Below are 16,027 nucleotides of genomic sequence, written 5' to 3' on the forward strand. Positions count from 1 at the left end.
AAACAAGCGGCAGAGCATCGCCCATCGTGAGACTGCTTTCCACTGGTCTCTTGGTTGTGGGGTGGCTTTGCACAAAGGCACCAATTTTGTGCGAACGGTGACACGCATGAGTAATTCAACCCCCTCGCGCCTCGGGCCCAGCCTCCACACCGCTGATTTCTTCCCTAAGGCTTGGGAGGTGGCAGCCTCCTCAGTAATTGGCTTAGAGGTGGGCTGGGAGGACTCCGTGAAACCTCTAATTGGCTGTTTAATTCTCAGCAGGTGCAATCTCAATTGACAACGTCTGCTTTCCCTGGATGTGATTGGCTGACGCGGTGAGTCGGCTTTGAAGTCCATCCGGGTAATTGGGTATCCGCGCTCGGCCGCGCCGTCGCTCAGGGACAGCCCGCGGAAGGATTGGTTGTGGCGGGGAAGGCGATTGGTCGGGCTGCGAGCCGGGCGTTGATTGGTGCGGGGGGGCTGCGGGGGCGGGGAAGAGGCGGCTGAAGCGAGGCCGGCGGGGCTCCGCGTCGTGGTGCGAGTGGGCGGAGGCGACGGCCGCTGGCTCGACGTGCGAGGCGGAGCGCGCGACAGTTGACTCGAGGAGCGGTAAAGGCGGCGAGCGGGAGCGGAGATTTGGGGAGTGGGAGAGGCTGGGCCGGGCGCGCCCCTGGCGCCTAGGAGGGGGAAATGTGGCGCTGAGGGAAGGGGGCATCCCCGAGGGCGTGGGGCCCGGGGCAGGCGCCCTAGCCCCGGGGGTGAGGCGAGGTGATGGGCCAGGTCTACCCCCGGGGCAGTAACCGGATCCAAAGAAAATGCCGCGTCCAGGGAGGAGGCGCGCGGACCTGGTGCGAGAGGGTTTGCCCCAGCCAGTTCGGACTTTTCGACTGCTCCCTTTTGAGACGGTAGACCCGCCCTCGGTGTGCCTTTTATTTTCCTCCGCTTTTTCTTAGTTAGCTCCAGTAGGATAACTGTTTGCAGTCGTCAGAATAATACGTTGGGGTTTTTGTTTGTTTTTCCAGTTTCCCTCCTGACTCCTTAATGCAGGTATCATCGTGGTTTTGGGGGGAAGACTCCCGTGTCAAGCTACGTTTTTAGACTTTTTTCAGCTTGAGAGAAATGGGTTGAGGCTTTTTTTCACTCCTGGGTTTAAAGAATAAGTGTAGCAAAGATAAGAGAATGGACTGAGCTGCTTCGGTTCCGCAAGCCTGTCACCATGTTTTAGGAACTTTGTGGGGTCTGATTAGGAGGAGACGCTGGAATGAGAGCGCCTTGCCCCCTGGAGCTCACAATGTGATTTGACTCCTATGTTTTTGAAATGATAATAGAAGTAAGCTTTAGTTGCACATACCAGATGGTTGTTAGCAACTGTTGAGTACGAATGTCAGGAAATTTTAAAGTTAGCTTTCGCTGAAAAACCATTGTCTAGCTACATTTCGCACCCTGAAATGATCCACGTGTCTCCTCTTTACCTAGCCTCCCCTGGGCACTGTGGTCTTAAGTTCTAGTCTCCTCCTCTTCGCATTCAATTTGAAATAAAACCAAACACCAGCTGGCCTTAAGTACTAGTTATCCCTGTTTCCATCATATTATTTCCCACTTTTCTTTCCTTTTTTTTTTTTTTTAAGAGAAATTTACAACAGTTTGGCTGCAGCACCAGAGGAATATCAGATAGTCTTTTGCCTTGATCCTGATAGTTTCTGAACTGGGGAAAAGAAATGGAAAAGGATATGTAAATTGTAAACAAAACTATAGTTGATTAATCAATTAGGTATTCATTCCTTGAGACATCAGCTGATAACACAATTAGCACACACTTCATTTGTAATATCTGAAGAGGAGTTAGTGAAATTTAGCTTTTGGTTCAAATAGAAGTCACCCAGTGAATTTATCCTTGTCACAGGCACTCATCTTCCACACATACTCTCTCCACCACGAAATCATCAATATTCTCTATCTCAACCACCACTATCTACCAGGTGCTCATATGGGGAACTTGATAGCCGGCTCCTGGGCTCACCCTCTAACCGTTCCATAGTCAGTTGCTGGGTCTTACGTATTCTACCTGTTAAAACCCTTCTAATCCATCTACTGCTCTCCATCTTAATCACTGACACCTGGACTAGCCTCTGAATTGGTCTCCCTATATTCACTGTTGCTACATTCAATTCATTCTCACTACAGACACAGCCGTTAATCAAGAATTACAAGCAATGCGTGTGTTAGGGATGTTTGGAGTACTATGAAACTCCACAGCGGTGAAACACAATCTAGTATAGAGGGTCAGGATTGAGGGAGTGCAGAAGCAAAGGAATATTAGATATCCTTTTGCCTTGATCCTTGTAGTTTCTGCACTGGGAAAAAAAATGGTATTAGTCCTTTGAGTCTCCTTAAAGAGGTGCCATCATGACTGGTCTTCAAACCACATTGTGAGGAAATGATTAATTAGCTGTGTAACCTTAGGGAAATCCCTTTATCTCCATGGGCCTCAGTTTCCCCAGTTGCAGCATTGTTAGTGGAATCAGATCATCTCGGTGGTTCCTTCTAGTTCTAAAATTCTATGATTTCTATGCTTCATAAGCATGAATTATGTCCAGCAAGGTGGCATTGAAAGGCAGGCAGCGTTAGAGTGTGGATCAAGTGACTGCTGTTGTTCACGGGGCTAGATTTGTTTGTTTCCCACAACCTTTAACACCTGCTTATCAAGACCTTCCCTGCCTGATAGGAATCTCCATGAAGGCAGCTACTAAGTCTGTTTGGACTATTGTATTCCCCGGGCCAAACACACATTGCATACTCATTTATTGGTTTAACTGCAGAAGATAAATGATTTGTATTTTAATGAGGTGGTTTTCAACTATGCACCTTCTGAAAAATAAACATGTTAGGTTGTAGCTCCTCCCAGCTATTGCATTAACTGAGGATTTACATTATCTTTGCATTGCCATGTAATTAGTTTGATCTTTCCCACTAGACTGAGTATTTCAAGGCAGGAATTCTTGTTCCTCCTTGTGTCCCCGGCACCTCAGCCCATAGCGAAGAGCTAGCACTATTTAACTGAGGCACATTAATAGTAAAGAAAGCTTTGCACTTGAGAGACCATGTGATAAAATATGTGCAGTAACCAGTAGATAAAAGAAGTGAAATTTTTTTGACACCCAGAATAAACCATCTCTTAATGTAAGAAAGTAGCAGTTTGGGGTTCATATATCCAAGAATTACTTAAGCAAAAAATCTGCTTTATGAAACCGAGCCTGTTTCCTTTCCTTTGGTATGTACAAAGAGGTTTATGATACCACCCAGACTTTCAGAGAGTTGAGAAAGGTTTTATTTGCAACCTGGAGAGAAAAGAGAAGCTGATTTTTATCCAATTAGGGAAGGAACCTCATAACTCAGAACAAACCACCCCACATTAAACTCAACAGTTTGCTGTGTACTGAAAAGGAAAAGAAAAAATAATAGCAGCCACATTCCCTCAGGTTGAAACAATCTCTAAAAGTGATATTTACTAGATGTACTTACTGAGCAACTAATCGCCTGGAATAATAAGACACTTAAAAAGAGTCCCTCACCAAGGTCGTAAAGGGAGGTTTTTCTCTTCAGGCCATGGGTCCGGGCAAGAGAATGGATTGAATTTGTTTAAAACTATTGGCTAGAAAAAATAGATTTGGCAAACTTCTGGTAGTTCTCTGAAGAACTTGATTCATTTCTAGTGGTCAGTAAAGCTCTCTGAGGCCAGATAGAAAATTTGGTCCTCTGTCTGACAGTGGTAAGAAATCTGCCTGCAGTGTCCTTACGGGATTTTCTCTCAGAACGAGGTTTCTGTAAGAGGTCTTCTCCTTTCTCTCATCATTCTTCCTGAAAGGCTTTCAGGAGAAGCACATTTAGAACCCAAGTTTTATTCCTGAGTAGGTCCTTTATTAATGAGTATGTTTTTAGCCTTACTAGGATACAACCAGGTTTTTTTAAGGCAAAAAATATTTTTTTCTCGTATAGCATAATCATTTGGGTAGAAATTTTGAGCATGAAGGCAAATTAGAGCATAAATTACATTCCTTCATTTTAAAGCAAATCTTGTTGAAAGCCACATTATGTTTTGTTCTACCACTAGATTATAATATCTTTATATTTGTATTTATATTATAATGTCTTTAGTTTTTTACCACCTGCAGCATTTTCCACCAGTATTTGTTTATTAATTGTGAATTTAATGTGTTGATCAGAATAAAGAATAAAGACACTAGCTACTGTTCTGCTGAGAGTTTAGGTAAAAGGAGGGAGAGGTGGCTCCTAAAGTCACTTTAAAAGGTTTTTGATATGCAAATAATAACCCAGACTCTGGGTAAGAGGTTAGGTAACCTCTTTAAGCCTGTGTACTCCTCTGTAAAACTGGTGTTAATATTTCCCACCTTACAGGATTGTATGAAGATTGAATAAAATGATGTATGTAAAGTAACTGGTGGCATAGTAGCTACTCAATACATTTATCTTTTCATCTTTGTGTCCTTAATGCCACAGTAGCATCTAGCACATACACGTGCTTAATAAATATGGTTGAATTGCACTGGTGAAGCCAGTAGTCTAGAGGACACAGGCATAACAGATAAACAATTGCATATGGTGTGAACAAGTGCTGGCACAGGAGTATCTCTCATAGGGCAGCATGAGCTAAGGAGAAACTCACGCTAAGTCAGCTAGGGAAAATCCCAGAGGCCTCAGAAGAAATGGTAATAGAGCTGAGACTTAAGAAGGAATAGAATTTTGCCAGGGATACCAGATGGGCTTAAGGAGGAAGACTAGGAAAACAGAAGTGACACATTTATTAGAGCATGGATACATAAGAGAGCACATCCTGTTCCCCTAGTAGAGGTGGGGTTCACTAAAAGGCTGTGAAGATGGTAGGCAGAGATCAGATTAGAACGAACATGCCATTAATGACTTTACATGTAGGCACAGAGAGTTGCTGTAGAAGAGGAAGTTTATTCATTCAGTAAATGATTGTTGACTAGCTACTGTGTGCTAAGTACTGAGAAACAAACAAAAAAATTGCTGCCCTTGTGGAGTTTACATTCTAATGGGGAGACAATCATGACGAATGGATCATGACAAAAGTGAAGACTTTACAGGTTATTATAATGACTTAGGCTTTTAATCAGTGTGAGATGGGAAACCACTGGAAGATTTTGAATAGATGAATAATATTTGACTTACTCCATCAGTTGTGTTGAGAATAAACAATGGAAGATGCAAAGACATAATTAAGAAGCAATTGCAATAATCTAGGGCAAGAGATAATAGTGGTTTAGAGCAGATGGTGGTGATAGTAGTTGAAGAAGTAAAAAGTGGTCAGATTCTGGATAATTTAGAGGTAGAACGAATAGGATTTGCTGACAGCCTGGATGTGCTGTTTGAGGAAGAGGATGAGTAAGATTTTCAGCCTGAGGAACTAAAAGTGTGGAGTTGCCATTTACTGAAATGGCAGACTACAGGAAGCAGGTAAGATCGGGAGTGTGCCTTTTAAGTTTGAGATCCCTATTAGATGTCAAATGGCGCTGTGTCTTATAGGTGGTTGGATAAACAAACCTAGAGATCAGGAGAACACCGTCTATGAATTTGGGAGTTAACAGCATATAGATGGGTTTTAAAGCCAAGCCATGAATGAGAGCTTGATGAGATCACCCAGGAGGTGAGGTACAAGAGAGAAGAGGGCAAATCACAGAGCCCTGGGGCACTCCAGTGTTTAGAGGTTAGAAAAAGGAGACTGATGGAGCAGCCAGAAAGAGAATGAAAACCAGGAAAGTGTTGTCATGGAAGCCAAGTGTGAAGAAAGTGTTTCAGAGAAGAGAGAGTCACCAGCTGTGCTAGATACTAGCCTGAGGTCAGATAAAGTGAAGAGTGAGAATTGATCATCGGATTTAGCAGTGTGAAGTCACTGGTGACCTTGACAAGAGCAGTGAGAATGCATTCAAGAAGAGAAATTGAGCACAGAAGTATTGGCGCTCGTGAGTTTTCCTGTAAAAGGAAGGGAAAAAAATGAGAAATGTTTGGAGGAATAAGTGGAATAGAGAAAGTTTCTTTTGAGAAAGGAGAAATAATAGCATGTTTGTCTGCTGATAGAAGGATCCAATAGAGAAGAAAACATTAGCAGTGCAGGAGAAGGAAGGAGAGTGACGCTGGTGGAATAACACTTTTATGGGAGACTTCACTGCTAGCGGAGACAGTTCATCTATGGCCATGAGAGAGAAGATAGAATACTTGGGCACAGATAAAGATATGTGGGAAAATGTGGAAGTTTGTTAATATTTTCTCTGAGCACTCTACTTTCTCACTGAAATTGGAAGCAAGGACATCAGTTGAGAGTGAGGATGGAGAAGGAGGTGCTAGAGGTTTGAGAAGAAACAGTATGAAATAATTGTCTGGGAGGGTGAGAAACTATATGGAATAAGGAAACATAGTGAGGGACATGTTAAGATTTGCTCGGCAGGAAAATGAAGATACAGTGTCAGAGACGAATAGCAGGAAGGCCGCTGGAGTGGTCTAAATGAGATTTGAGGAGCTTCTGAATCAGTCCAGGTGCAGTGTTGTTGGAGTCATTAGCATGTAGGTAGTAGTTGAAGCTGCAGGTGTGGGTGAAATTACCCAAAGAGAGCAGAATGACAATAGCAGTGGATAGAGACCACAAGAAGACAAGTCTAAAACTCCAAAGGCCCCTCCAGGGAAATAGGAGGAACCAAGAGAAAGAGGGCACAGAGGTATTATTAGATAAGGCTTATACACGCCATCTAGGTTGATTATCTGGAAAGTTGTAGTTTTGGCAAAGGAGCAAGACAGACCTGGTTGAGGAGTAAATAGAAATCAGGAGTATAGACAGTAAATAAAGACAGTACTTCCAAGAAAGAGAAGTAGAAGTAGCAAAGCCTAAAATTAGGCCTGGAAAGCCACACTTTGCAGAATCAACAGCTCAGGAAAGACCTGAAAGCATAGAAGGGCACAGATAAGGAATTTTAAATAGTTTGATATGAAATCTAAATATTTATTTTTGAAATATTTTATTCACTTAATTTTTTGTTCCTTTGTCTTTTAAAATTGTGGTCATTGTATAGTTCTCCCTGGAGGGGTGGGGGCAGGGAATGAAGTATGCCTCTCTCTAGTTGTGTGTGTCCCTTAGCTAACTTTTTAAAAGTTAGATGAAATAGACCTTTACATGAGATAGATTCTGAGACTGCTCAAGCTCTTGAAATGGGAAGGTAGGCAGGATTATTCTTTTTAATAATATTATAATGTATTCCCATGCCTCTCTGCCAGTCGTAAAGGTGTCAGATGAAAGCTCCTTCTTTTCCCTCATTTGCTTATTCCAGGATGTAAGTCAGAGTACAGCAGAAAATGTCCACTGAACGGACTTCTTGGACAAGTTTGTCCACTATTCAGAAAATAGCACTGGGCCTCGGGATCCCAGCCAGTGCAACGATTGCCTATATCCTATACCGCAGATATAGGGAAAGCAGAGGTATGTGAACCCCACGGCTCTACATAATGGAAATGTTCAGACTGTCTTCTGGCCTTGTTAAATTGAAATGAAACCTTTCCTTGCCAGACCGAGTGTGTTTGTTGGGATGTACTTGGATTTCTGTTAGGGATCTTTGACTGGAACTATTTGGTTTCTTCTTTTCTATGTTCTTAATGTCAAGCTAGTCTATGAAATTAAGAACTCATTTTATAATTCTATTGATCTGTTCCATTCAGCAACATCAATGCTGCAATGGGTTCTTTTTCTTTTCTTTTTTTTTTTAGTATCTATATTCTTCTTTTTCATATGCTCCTTCAATTTAGTTGTTAGGAGAAGGCCAACTGTGGAGTCCAGTTTCCCCACAGGCTAGACCTAGACAATAGGACCTAGAGAAACGATTTATCTACAGACAGGAGAAGTTCTGAGCCTAATGGACTCCTCGTGCAACTTCTACCTTTTATTCTTTTCTGGGACTCATGTCTTGGTACAAATAGTTTGCCCCAAATCCAGCACCCCTTCCTTGCAGAGCCAAATCCTTTTCTTATTTTAGCATCTGAAACAGTATTCAGAAAGAATGCCCATCTTCTGGTCTTTTGGGGACCTTCTAATTCCCACTTAGATGCCACTTCTCCTTGTCATTATGACTGAGATGCTGAGTTTATCTCTGGGATCAGTGTCTCTTTGACAGCTAGATTCAGAGGAGGGCTGATAGTAATTTTGTGTGTTATCTAAGTCTGATCTGATGAGCCATGGTCTGTGCAGAAGAACGGCTGACGTTTGTTGGGGAGGACGACATCGAGATAGAGATGCGAGTTCCCCAGGAGGCTGTGAAACTCATCATTGGCCGGCAAGGAGCCAATATTAAACAAGTAAGTGTGCAAGCAGGCAGTTGGCTTTCTCAGGGATTGATTCTACTTCCTGCCTTCTTGTTTTCCTCCTCTGCCCCATCCCACAAAAGCCACCCACACTATGTATATTTTTAGGAGAAAAAATATAGGAACTTTTTAGCTAACTATGCTATTTTTCTTTTAGAGATGAGTACTTCTATTCCCTAGAGAACGGATGACTTAGCTTGAAATGAGGATTTTTGATTGGGTGGTTCTCAGCTTGGTATAGCTTGAACCATTCTTCTCTACTATGGAATTAACGACCTCTCATTAGTTGACAGTAAATATTGCTGCCTGGTTCTTCGTACATCTTCCGTTGTTCACTTGGAATGTCAAGAAAAAATATTTGATTCTCTGACCCAAATAAAATTGGGGGGAGGGGGAGGAAAGAAGGTTCTAAATACAGAGAAACTGTTTTTAATTAACTGGTATTTGGGGTTACCTTTGTTACTAATTTCCTTCCATAAGAACAAGTAATTGAGGACTGCTTATAACATCCTGATTTAGCTGCTATTGTGTCCAGTTCTGTCTACCTCCAGGATTAGGTTTAGAGTGCTCCTAGCTGACCCAGATGGGAGCTCTCACAAAGCATACTGCCATGTGTCCTTTTCTCTGCAGCTGCGGAAACAGACAGGTGCTCGGATTGATGTGGACACAGAGGATGTAGGCGAGGAGCGGGTGCTGCTTATCAGTGGTTTTCCTGTTCAGGTGTGCAAGGCCAAAGCAGCAATCCATCAGATCCTGACAGAGAATACCCCCGTGTCTGAGCAGCTCTCAGTTCCCCAGAGATCTGTGGGCAGAATCATAGGTACCACTGGACAGCTTCCTCTCCTGTTTGCTTGTTTCTCTACCTTTGCCTTTCTTTTCACACCGTCCCAAGGGTTTTTCCTGGCCTACTTCCCCTTCACCTGGCTGAGAAAAAAAAGACAGGGACATTGAGACCAGAGCTTTACTTCTTTACAGAAACGGTGGTAAAGCAAACGCATTACCTCACAAGTTGTATGATCTGAACCTTACAAGTAAATTCCAGAAAGGTTCAGGTATTTACCTCATAATAGATTTTTAAAGGGAAGCAAAGCTTGCTTATGTTATCCCAGATCTTTCAAGACAGTGCTTTAGAGAGCACCAATTAAGCTTTCCCATAGAGCTGTTAGCGGCAGAGAAACGTCCTGTGCTTGGTCCAGTGTTGCACACATCATGTAGGATATCTTCTAATGAAGTGGGTATGTAAAGTATGCTAAGTGGTAAAAAATGGAAACGACATGAGGAAGTTAACCTGGCCAATGTGTGGAGTTTAAATAAAATGGAAAGAGCAGATAATCCAGTATTCTTCTTACGGTAAGGCTTGCAGTAGCCCCCGCTTACCATTCAATATCCTATATTCAGTTTGGGAATAAAAACTGACTCTCCTCTCCCAGTATATGCAAAATAGTGATTTCTCTAGTAGTTAAGATTGACTAGGACAGGTTTTGATGTATTGTTCAATGCAGGGAGAGGCGGTGAGACGATTCGTTCTATCTGTAAGGCCTCTGGAGCCAAAATTACCTGTGACAAAGAATCAGAGGGGACGTTGCTACTATCAAGGCTTATAAAAATCTCAGGAACACAGAAGGAAGTGGCAACAGCCAAGGCAAGTAGCCGTGATAGACTTGAATCGTATTTAAGAGTGAGAAAAACCCTTTATTCCATCTTGGGTCAAAATATCTGGCCACACAGATATCATCCCTTCTCTTATTTTCCACAGCATTTGATACTGGAGAAAGTTTCCGAAGATGAAGAACTTCGGAAGAGAATTGCTCATTCTGCAGAAGCCAGAGTCCCACGCAAGCAGCCAATCAGTGTAAGAAGAGAGGAAGTGACAGAGCCTAGTGGAGCTGGAGAGCCCACTTTATGGAAAAATGCTGGTACTGGCATGGAGCCGGCTGCACCACTGGCAGTTCCTCCCCACAAAGGAGGTGGCGACATGGCTGTTGTAGGGCCAAAAGAAGGTTCCTGGGAGAAACCTAATGATAGCTTTCAGAAGTCTGGAGCCCAGACCAGTCCAGAGACATCCATGTTTGAAAGTACGTAACAAAGAGGGAACCAGTTAGCCATATGGAAGACAGAAATACTGCCTTGGATAACTCAAAGTAGGAAGCAATAAAAAATAATTTCTATTTTCCTGACTACATTTATAAGTCTGTCATCACAGATATGCCTTTCTGGTAATATTTTACCTGGATTAATACTAAACAGTATTTTTCTGAATACAAACCAGCTAATGATAGAGAGTGATATAGAAATATGCTAGTTCACAGAAAACTAGTCTATGAGTAATACATCAAATAATCGAATTTACATGATATTTTTTTCCCAAACATACTTATTAAACAAGTAAAATACTCAGCTTGATTTTTTTTTTTTTGGCCTGTCTCATTACTGTTTTTAAAAAGCACTACTGTTCAAGAATGAAAAGGCTATGAGCTTTCCCTTCTATGCATAGGGACTGGGATAGGCAGAGAAGCCTAGAGCCCATAAGAGGTTTACAGAGTTGTCCAAGGTCACATAATGAGTCAGTGGTAGAATGGGATCTGGAATGGGCCCACATCTGTCCATGTACCTTTTCACTGGTCCATGCTGCAGCTAGGATGTGGAGGATTTACCTTCTTTATAATTGGTGACTGATTTGAATATGGCAGATGACTAAGAATGTAAACTCATTACTTACATAGAAAGCTGCAGAACATAGCTTAGTACCTTTCTTCAGGATACTCTTGTGTAATTCATCCAGTTGTCCCTCCAGCCATTTTTTAAATGATAATAGCCACTTGGTATTTGTACCTCTCACCCTCATTGTGTGATCTCCCTACCTCAATCAGATGATTCTGATATGGTCACCATATTAGATGCTGATGATTCTCAGTTTAACTTGCTTATCCCTGTGTTTAGTCCCCAGTCCTGACTTCAGTTTCCATGCTGATGAGTTCCTAGAAGTCTACGTCTCTGCCTCTGAGCATCCTAATCACTTCTGGATCCAGATCATTGGCTCCCGGAGCCTGCAATTGGATAAACTTGTCAGTGAGATGACGCAGCACTATGAGAACAGTCTGGTAAGTTACCATAGAGACAAAGCCGGAGTTTGATGAAAAGGGGGTCTGGTCTGTCTCTTTCATTGTGATATTTTCTCCTCTCTTCCTGTGGAGCAACTACTTTCTTCCTTCTGGTATTCCCTATTTATCTTTTTCTTTTTAGCCTAACCTTTCCTAACACTCCCCCATCCTGATCCTTATCCCCATATGTAGCCTGAAGACTTGGCTGTGCATGTAGGAGACATTGTAGCAGCACCTCTTCCTACAAATGGTTCCTGGTATCGAGCCCGGGTCCTTGGCACCTTAGAGAATGGGAACCTGGACCTCTACTTTGTTGACTTTGGAGATAATGGAGATTGCCCACTGAGGGACCTCAGGGCACTCAGGTCAGTGCCGGGGCCAGGTTGGAGTCAGGCTGAAGGCCCAGCTATTGACTCCGCCCTGGTCATAGGGTGGTGAGCTATAAGCCAGGGAGATTTGGAAGAGAACCTGTTTACAGAGAGCAGAGGATTATCTTCTCCCGCTGGGTTAATTGGTGCTGTCTAGAGCAAGGAAGATGAGAAGGCCCTTTTGGCACTGGGATTCTAATTTCAATTTCTTTCACTTTAGGAGTGACTTCCTAAGCCTTCCATTTCAAGCAATAGAGTGTAGCCTGGCACGGATTGCCCCCTCAGGTAAATTGGTCACATTGCCTATTGACCTTGCTTCCGAATAGAATAACTCATGTGGCACATGGGAGGAATTCTCATTTTCCTGGGCTTTTTGAGCTCTGGGTGCTCAGTTGTCTTTTCCTCACCGGCACTAGAGAACGCCAGCCAGAAACTTGCCTGGCAGTCAGACATAGATGCCTTCTGGAATAAAAGGAGATAGTTCTACTTCCCAGGGCATAATCCCACCCTTGTCAGCACTGACCTCATTTTAGGCTCTCTGTACGATATTGCCAGGTGAACAATGGGAAGAGGAAGCTTTGGATGAGTTTGATAGACTCACTCACTGTGCTGACTGGAAGCCTCTGGTGGCCAAGATCTCTAGCTATGTCCAGACTGGAATCGCAACTTGGCCCAAGATATACTTATATGATACTAGCAATGGGAAGGTAAGATTGGGGTTCACTCATTGCTCACTATCTCTTCAGGATATTTATAGCCTTGTTTACTTTTTCTTTACCAGAAACTCTTATATTATTCCTTCCTTGTAAGATCCTGCTTACCCTCCTACCTAAGGAATGTCTTTAAAGTATCAGTCCTAGGGGCTGGCCCAGTGGCCTAGTGGTTAAGTTCAGCATGCTCTGTTTCGGCAGCCCAGGTTTGGTTCCCATGCATGGACCTACACCACTCGTTGGCGGCCATGCTGTGGTGGTGACCCACACACAAAATAGAGGAAGATTGGCAACAGATGTTAGCTCAGGGCTAATCTTCCTCAAGCAAAAAGAGGAAGATTGGCAACAGATGTTAACTCAGGGTGAATCTTCCTCAGTGCAAAAAAAGTATCAGTCCTAGCTCTTCAGCCCTATTCCCTCACATTTGTCTTTGTTACAGAGAGAACATCATTCCCTTTTCATTTTTCTTCTCAGAAACTTGATATTGGGTTAGAATTAGTTCGTAAAGGATACGCAGTTGAGCTTCCTGAAGACATGGAAGAAAACAGAGCAGTCCCAAACACATTGCAAGATATGGTGAGTGAACTGTTGTAGTCATTTAGGGTGCTTCTTTGGGGCAAATCTGGTGCCTTATGAGACACGAGGGCTTCTAGTCATGCATACATTTGTAGAGAGCTTTCCTAAGTGAATTACTCCACTAGTCCATCAAAGGAGGCATTGTGTCCCTCTCAGCAGCTAAATTCAACTACCTTAACCAGATCCTGTGAGAAAAATGATAGAGTGGCTGCTTCTTTCCCACCAGCCACCAGCCAACACATTCTTCCTTTTTCTCTTGTTTTCATCCCCTCAGGCCACAGACTTGGATATCTCTCTTAGCAGCATGTTCACTGAGACCAAGAAGAGCCCTGGAGAGATAGCAAATACCCTGTCCTGTCTCAGCTTATCAGGTACAAACAGCACTTCCTCCCTAGAGCGTCTTTGGAAGTTACCATTTCTCAGTCAGTCTCTCCAGACTAGGGAGGTTGTTAAGGCTTGGCTGTTAACCAAGGTGGTCATTGAGCACCAAGAAGCCCATCTTCCCCCTGAGTTTCACTAGCCGTGCCTGCCAGATTAGGGCAGTGTCTTAACTTTCTCTTCATTTCTGCTAAGTAGAAGCTGCCTCTATATCTGGTGATGATAACCTTGAAGATGACTACTTACTCTGAAGTTGGCTTCAGCTGCCTCAGCCGTCTGCTTTGCTGTGTGAGTGGAACTATCTGTAGCAACCGTCAAGTAATGAGGGTGACAACAGGGGCCTTGCTTTATTCTTTTCTCCATAGCCTATCTTAATACTACGTCTCTGCAGCTGCTTTCCTGCAGCTTAACTTGCTCTCAGATTGAGCTCTTTCAAGCTTTATGTGTTTTTGTGTCTGGCAGGATTTGGTGCCTGGAGAGAGGAGCCTGTGATGAAGAGGTCTTTGCAGTCCTTCCTTTATTACACACACAATCTGTCTTGCTGTGAACCAAGTGCATTTTCTCCTTCTGCTGAACTACCAGAAAGAGTGTGGGGTAGAGGGGAGACAAATATATGTCCCTGCCCCACCTCCTCATCCCCCTTCCAGTGTTTGAATACTGCTGCATTACTTCCAGGCTGCTCAACATCTGGCTTGTTCCCCTCTGCTGGTCATAATGCACATTACTGCTAGACTGTGTCCTCCTTGAGGCTAGGAAACAGCCAGGGTTTGGTCGTTGGAAGTGATGATTCTGCAGACTTCTGACTCACCTCATCAGGTGACTCTGGTTAAGGGAAGCTTTTGAGTGGTGAACTCAAAGACTATAGTTGAGTCAGGAGGCAAAGGCAAAACTCAGCATAATTATATTAAAAAGCCTCAGAAAGAAGAGAATACTGCCTCCCAGCCTCAGCCGCTGGTATGTTATTGGAGACAGGTTTTTTTGAAACAGTGCTCCAGCTATTTCCCTGTAAACTTTGGTTAAACTACAAGTAGACAAGGAAGAGCAGCTCAGGAAATATTCTGAATTGCTAGTATAGTATCATATATACACACACACATCCATAAAGAGAGAGAGAGGACATAGATAGCTGTTTAAATCATTTGAGGGATTCTTTGCTGAATAAAGTTCTCAAGAAAACTAAGTGTTGGTTGAATCACAAGGTGAAAGCAAGCCTATCGATATCTTTTTTGTCAAGCACCTCATGTAGAGGGGCCCCTCGAAAACAGGTGTCATTCCTATGCACACATCATATTCTTTCCCCAAACTTCAGAATCAACCATTCACTAAGAACCAGAACCAGTTTAGGTTTAGGCTTTGTAAATTAAGACCCTACCTAAACTATTTGGAAGAAAAGGCCTGGATTATGATTCTAGAAACCTGAGTTCTAGGATTATATCTCCACTCTAAACTTGTAAGACCTAGGGAGCTTGTTTTCTTATGGCATCTCTCCATTTCTGACTATTGTTAGGATCCATTGAGAACTGTGAAGGTACTTTAAATAAAATGTATAATGTAGGTGGTAGAATAATGACAAATCAACATTTTTTTTAAAGGATAAGGTAAACTGGAAAACTTAAAACTAGCACAAAGGATGCCTTATGCATGATTTTTTACATCTAGGAATTAGTGAGGTGTGCCCATAGACTACATGGCAACTATATTTTCCCATAGCCACAATTTTCAAAACTATATTTTCTCAGAAAAATCACAGTACCAATTAACAGAAAGGCTCCAGTGCAATCAGTGAAGGGCTGCCGTTGACTGGACATTTCAGACCTTGGCTGCAGTGAACTCACTGAAGCAAGCTTAGCCCTGGAATTGGAGCTACTCCACAACAGGGTCAGGAGGCCAGTTAGTCCCCCGTTTCTTCAGCTCCTCAGGCTTTACTCTTAAGAGAGCTCCTGAGAGAAATCATTCATAGGACTTATTGCTCTGGAAAATGAGTAGTTTCATTGCTAGCTGCAGTTACTGTGTATCAAAGTCTGTTCCTTTGATACGGCCTTTAAGTCTTAAGTTTACATGCCATTCTCATGGATTCCTTATTCCTCCAGTAGAACCCTGCTTTTTCCGCTGCCTGGAATGTCCTCTTCTATGCTTCCTATTTTTTATTTTGTCGGTTGAAATCCTCCCCTTGAGCCCAAAGCTCCATGTACCTGGTCTGATTTCCTCCACGTCCAAAGAGAAGGAATTAGCATTTGTCTCCAATCTGAACTGAAATATATGGATGAAACTCTCCTAACAAGGCTTAAGTCTTTGTGAATTTCCTAGTACTTGGTTCTTGTTCCTGGCAGGTGCTAAGTAAATGGTTAGAATAAGTGGGTAAATGGCTTTGGGGTTTGGGGGAGTTAGGCAAAAGGAGCCTAAAATCATTGGGTCCCTTCCCTCTCTCGTTCAGTTCCCTCTGATCTTTTCAGTCATTAAATGTTTATCCCACAGTGAATTCAGCTCTGTAAGGCTCATGTTCCACTCCAGTCACCCCCACCTTCCCCACAAG

At 43.0% G+C, this 16,027-nt stretch overlaps 1 protein-coding gene across 1 annotated transcript; it reads left to right on the forward strand.

The window, feature by feature from the left end:
* The first annotated feature begins 492 nt into the window (after window positions 1–492).
* Window positions 493–15,762, forward strand: TDRKH (tudor and KH domain containing). The gene is made up of 14 exons (XM_046683830.1): window positions 493–588; window positions 7,338–7,486; window positions 8,249–8,355; window positions 8,992–9,181; window positions 9,864–10,003; window positions 10,118–10,436; window positions 11,302–11,462; window positions 11,655–11,827; window positions 12,051–12,115; window positions 12,386–12,537; window positions 13,015–13,116; window positions 13,391–13,487; window positions 13,693–13,782; window positions 13,957–15,762. Exons 2-13 carry the CDS (start codon window positions 7,363–7,365, stop codon window positions 13,743–13,745), a joined length of 1,683 nt encoding a protein of 560 aa, XP_046539786.1. The 5' UTR covers window positions 493–588; window positions 7,338–7,362; the 3' UTR covers window positions 13,746–13,782; window positions 13,957–15,762.
* The last annotated feature ends 265 nt before the right edge of the window (window positions 15,763–16,027 follow it).

Source organism: Equus quagga, chromosome 13 (assembly GCF_021613505.1).
Source record: "Equus quagga isolate Etosha38 chromosome 13, UCLA_HA_Equagga_1.0, whole genome shotgun sequence".
Lineage (NCBI taxonomy): Eukaryota > Metazoa > Chordata > Mammalia > Perissodactyla > Equidae > Equus > Equus quagga.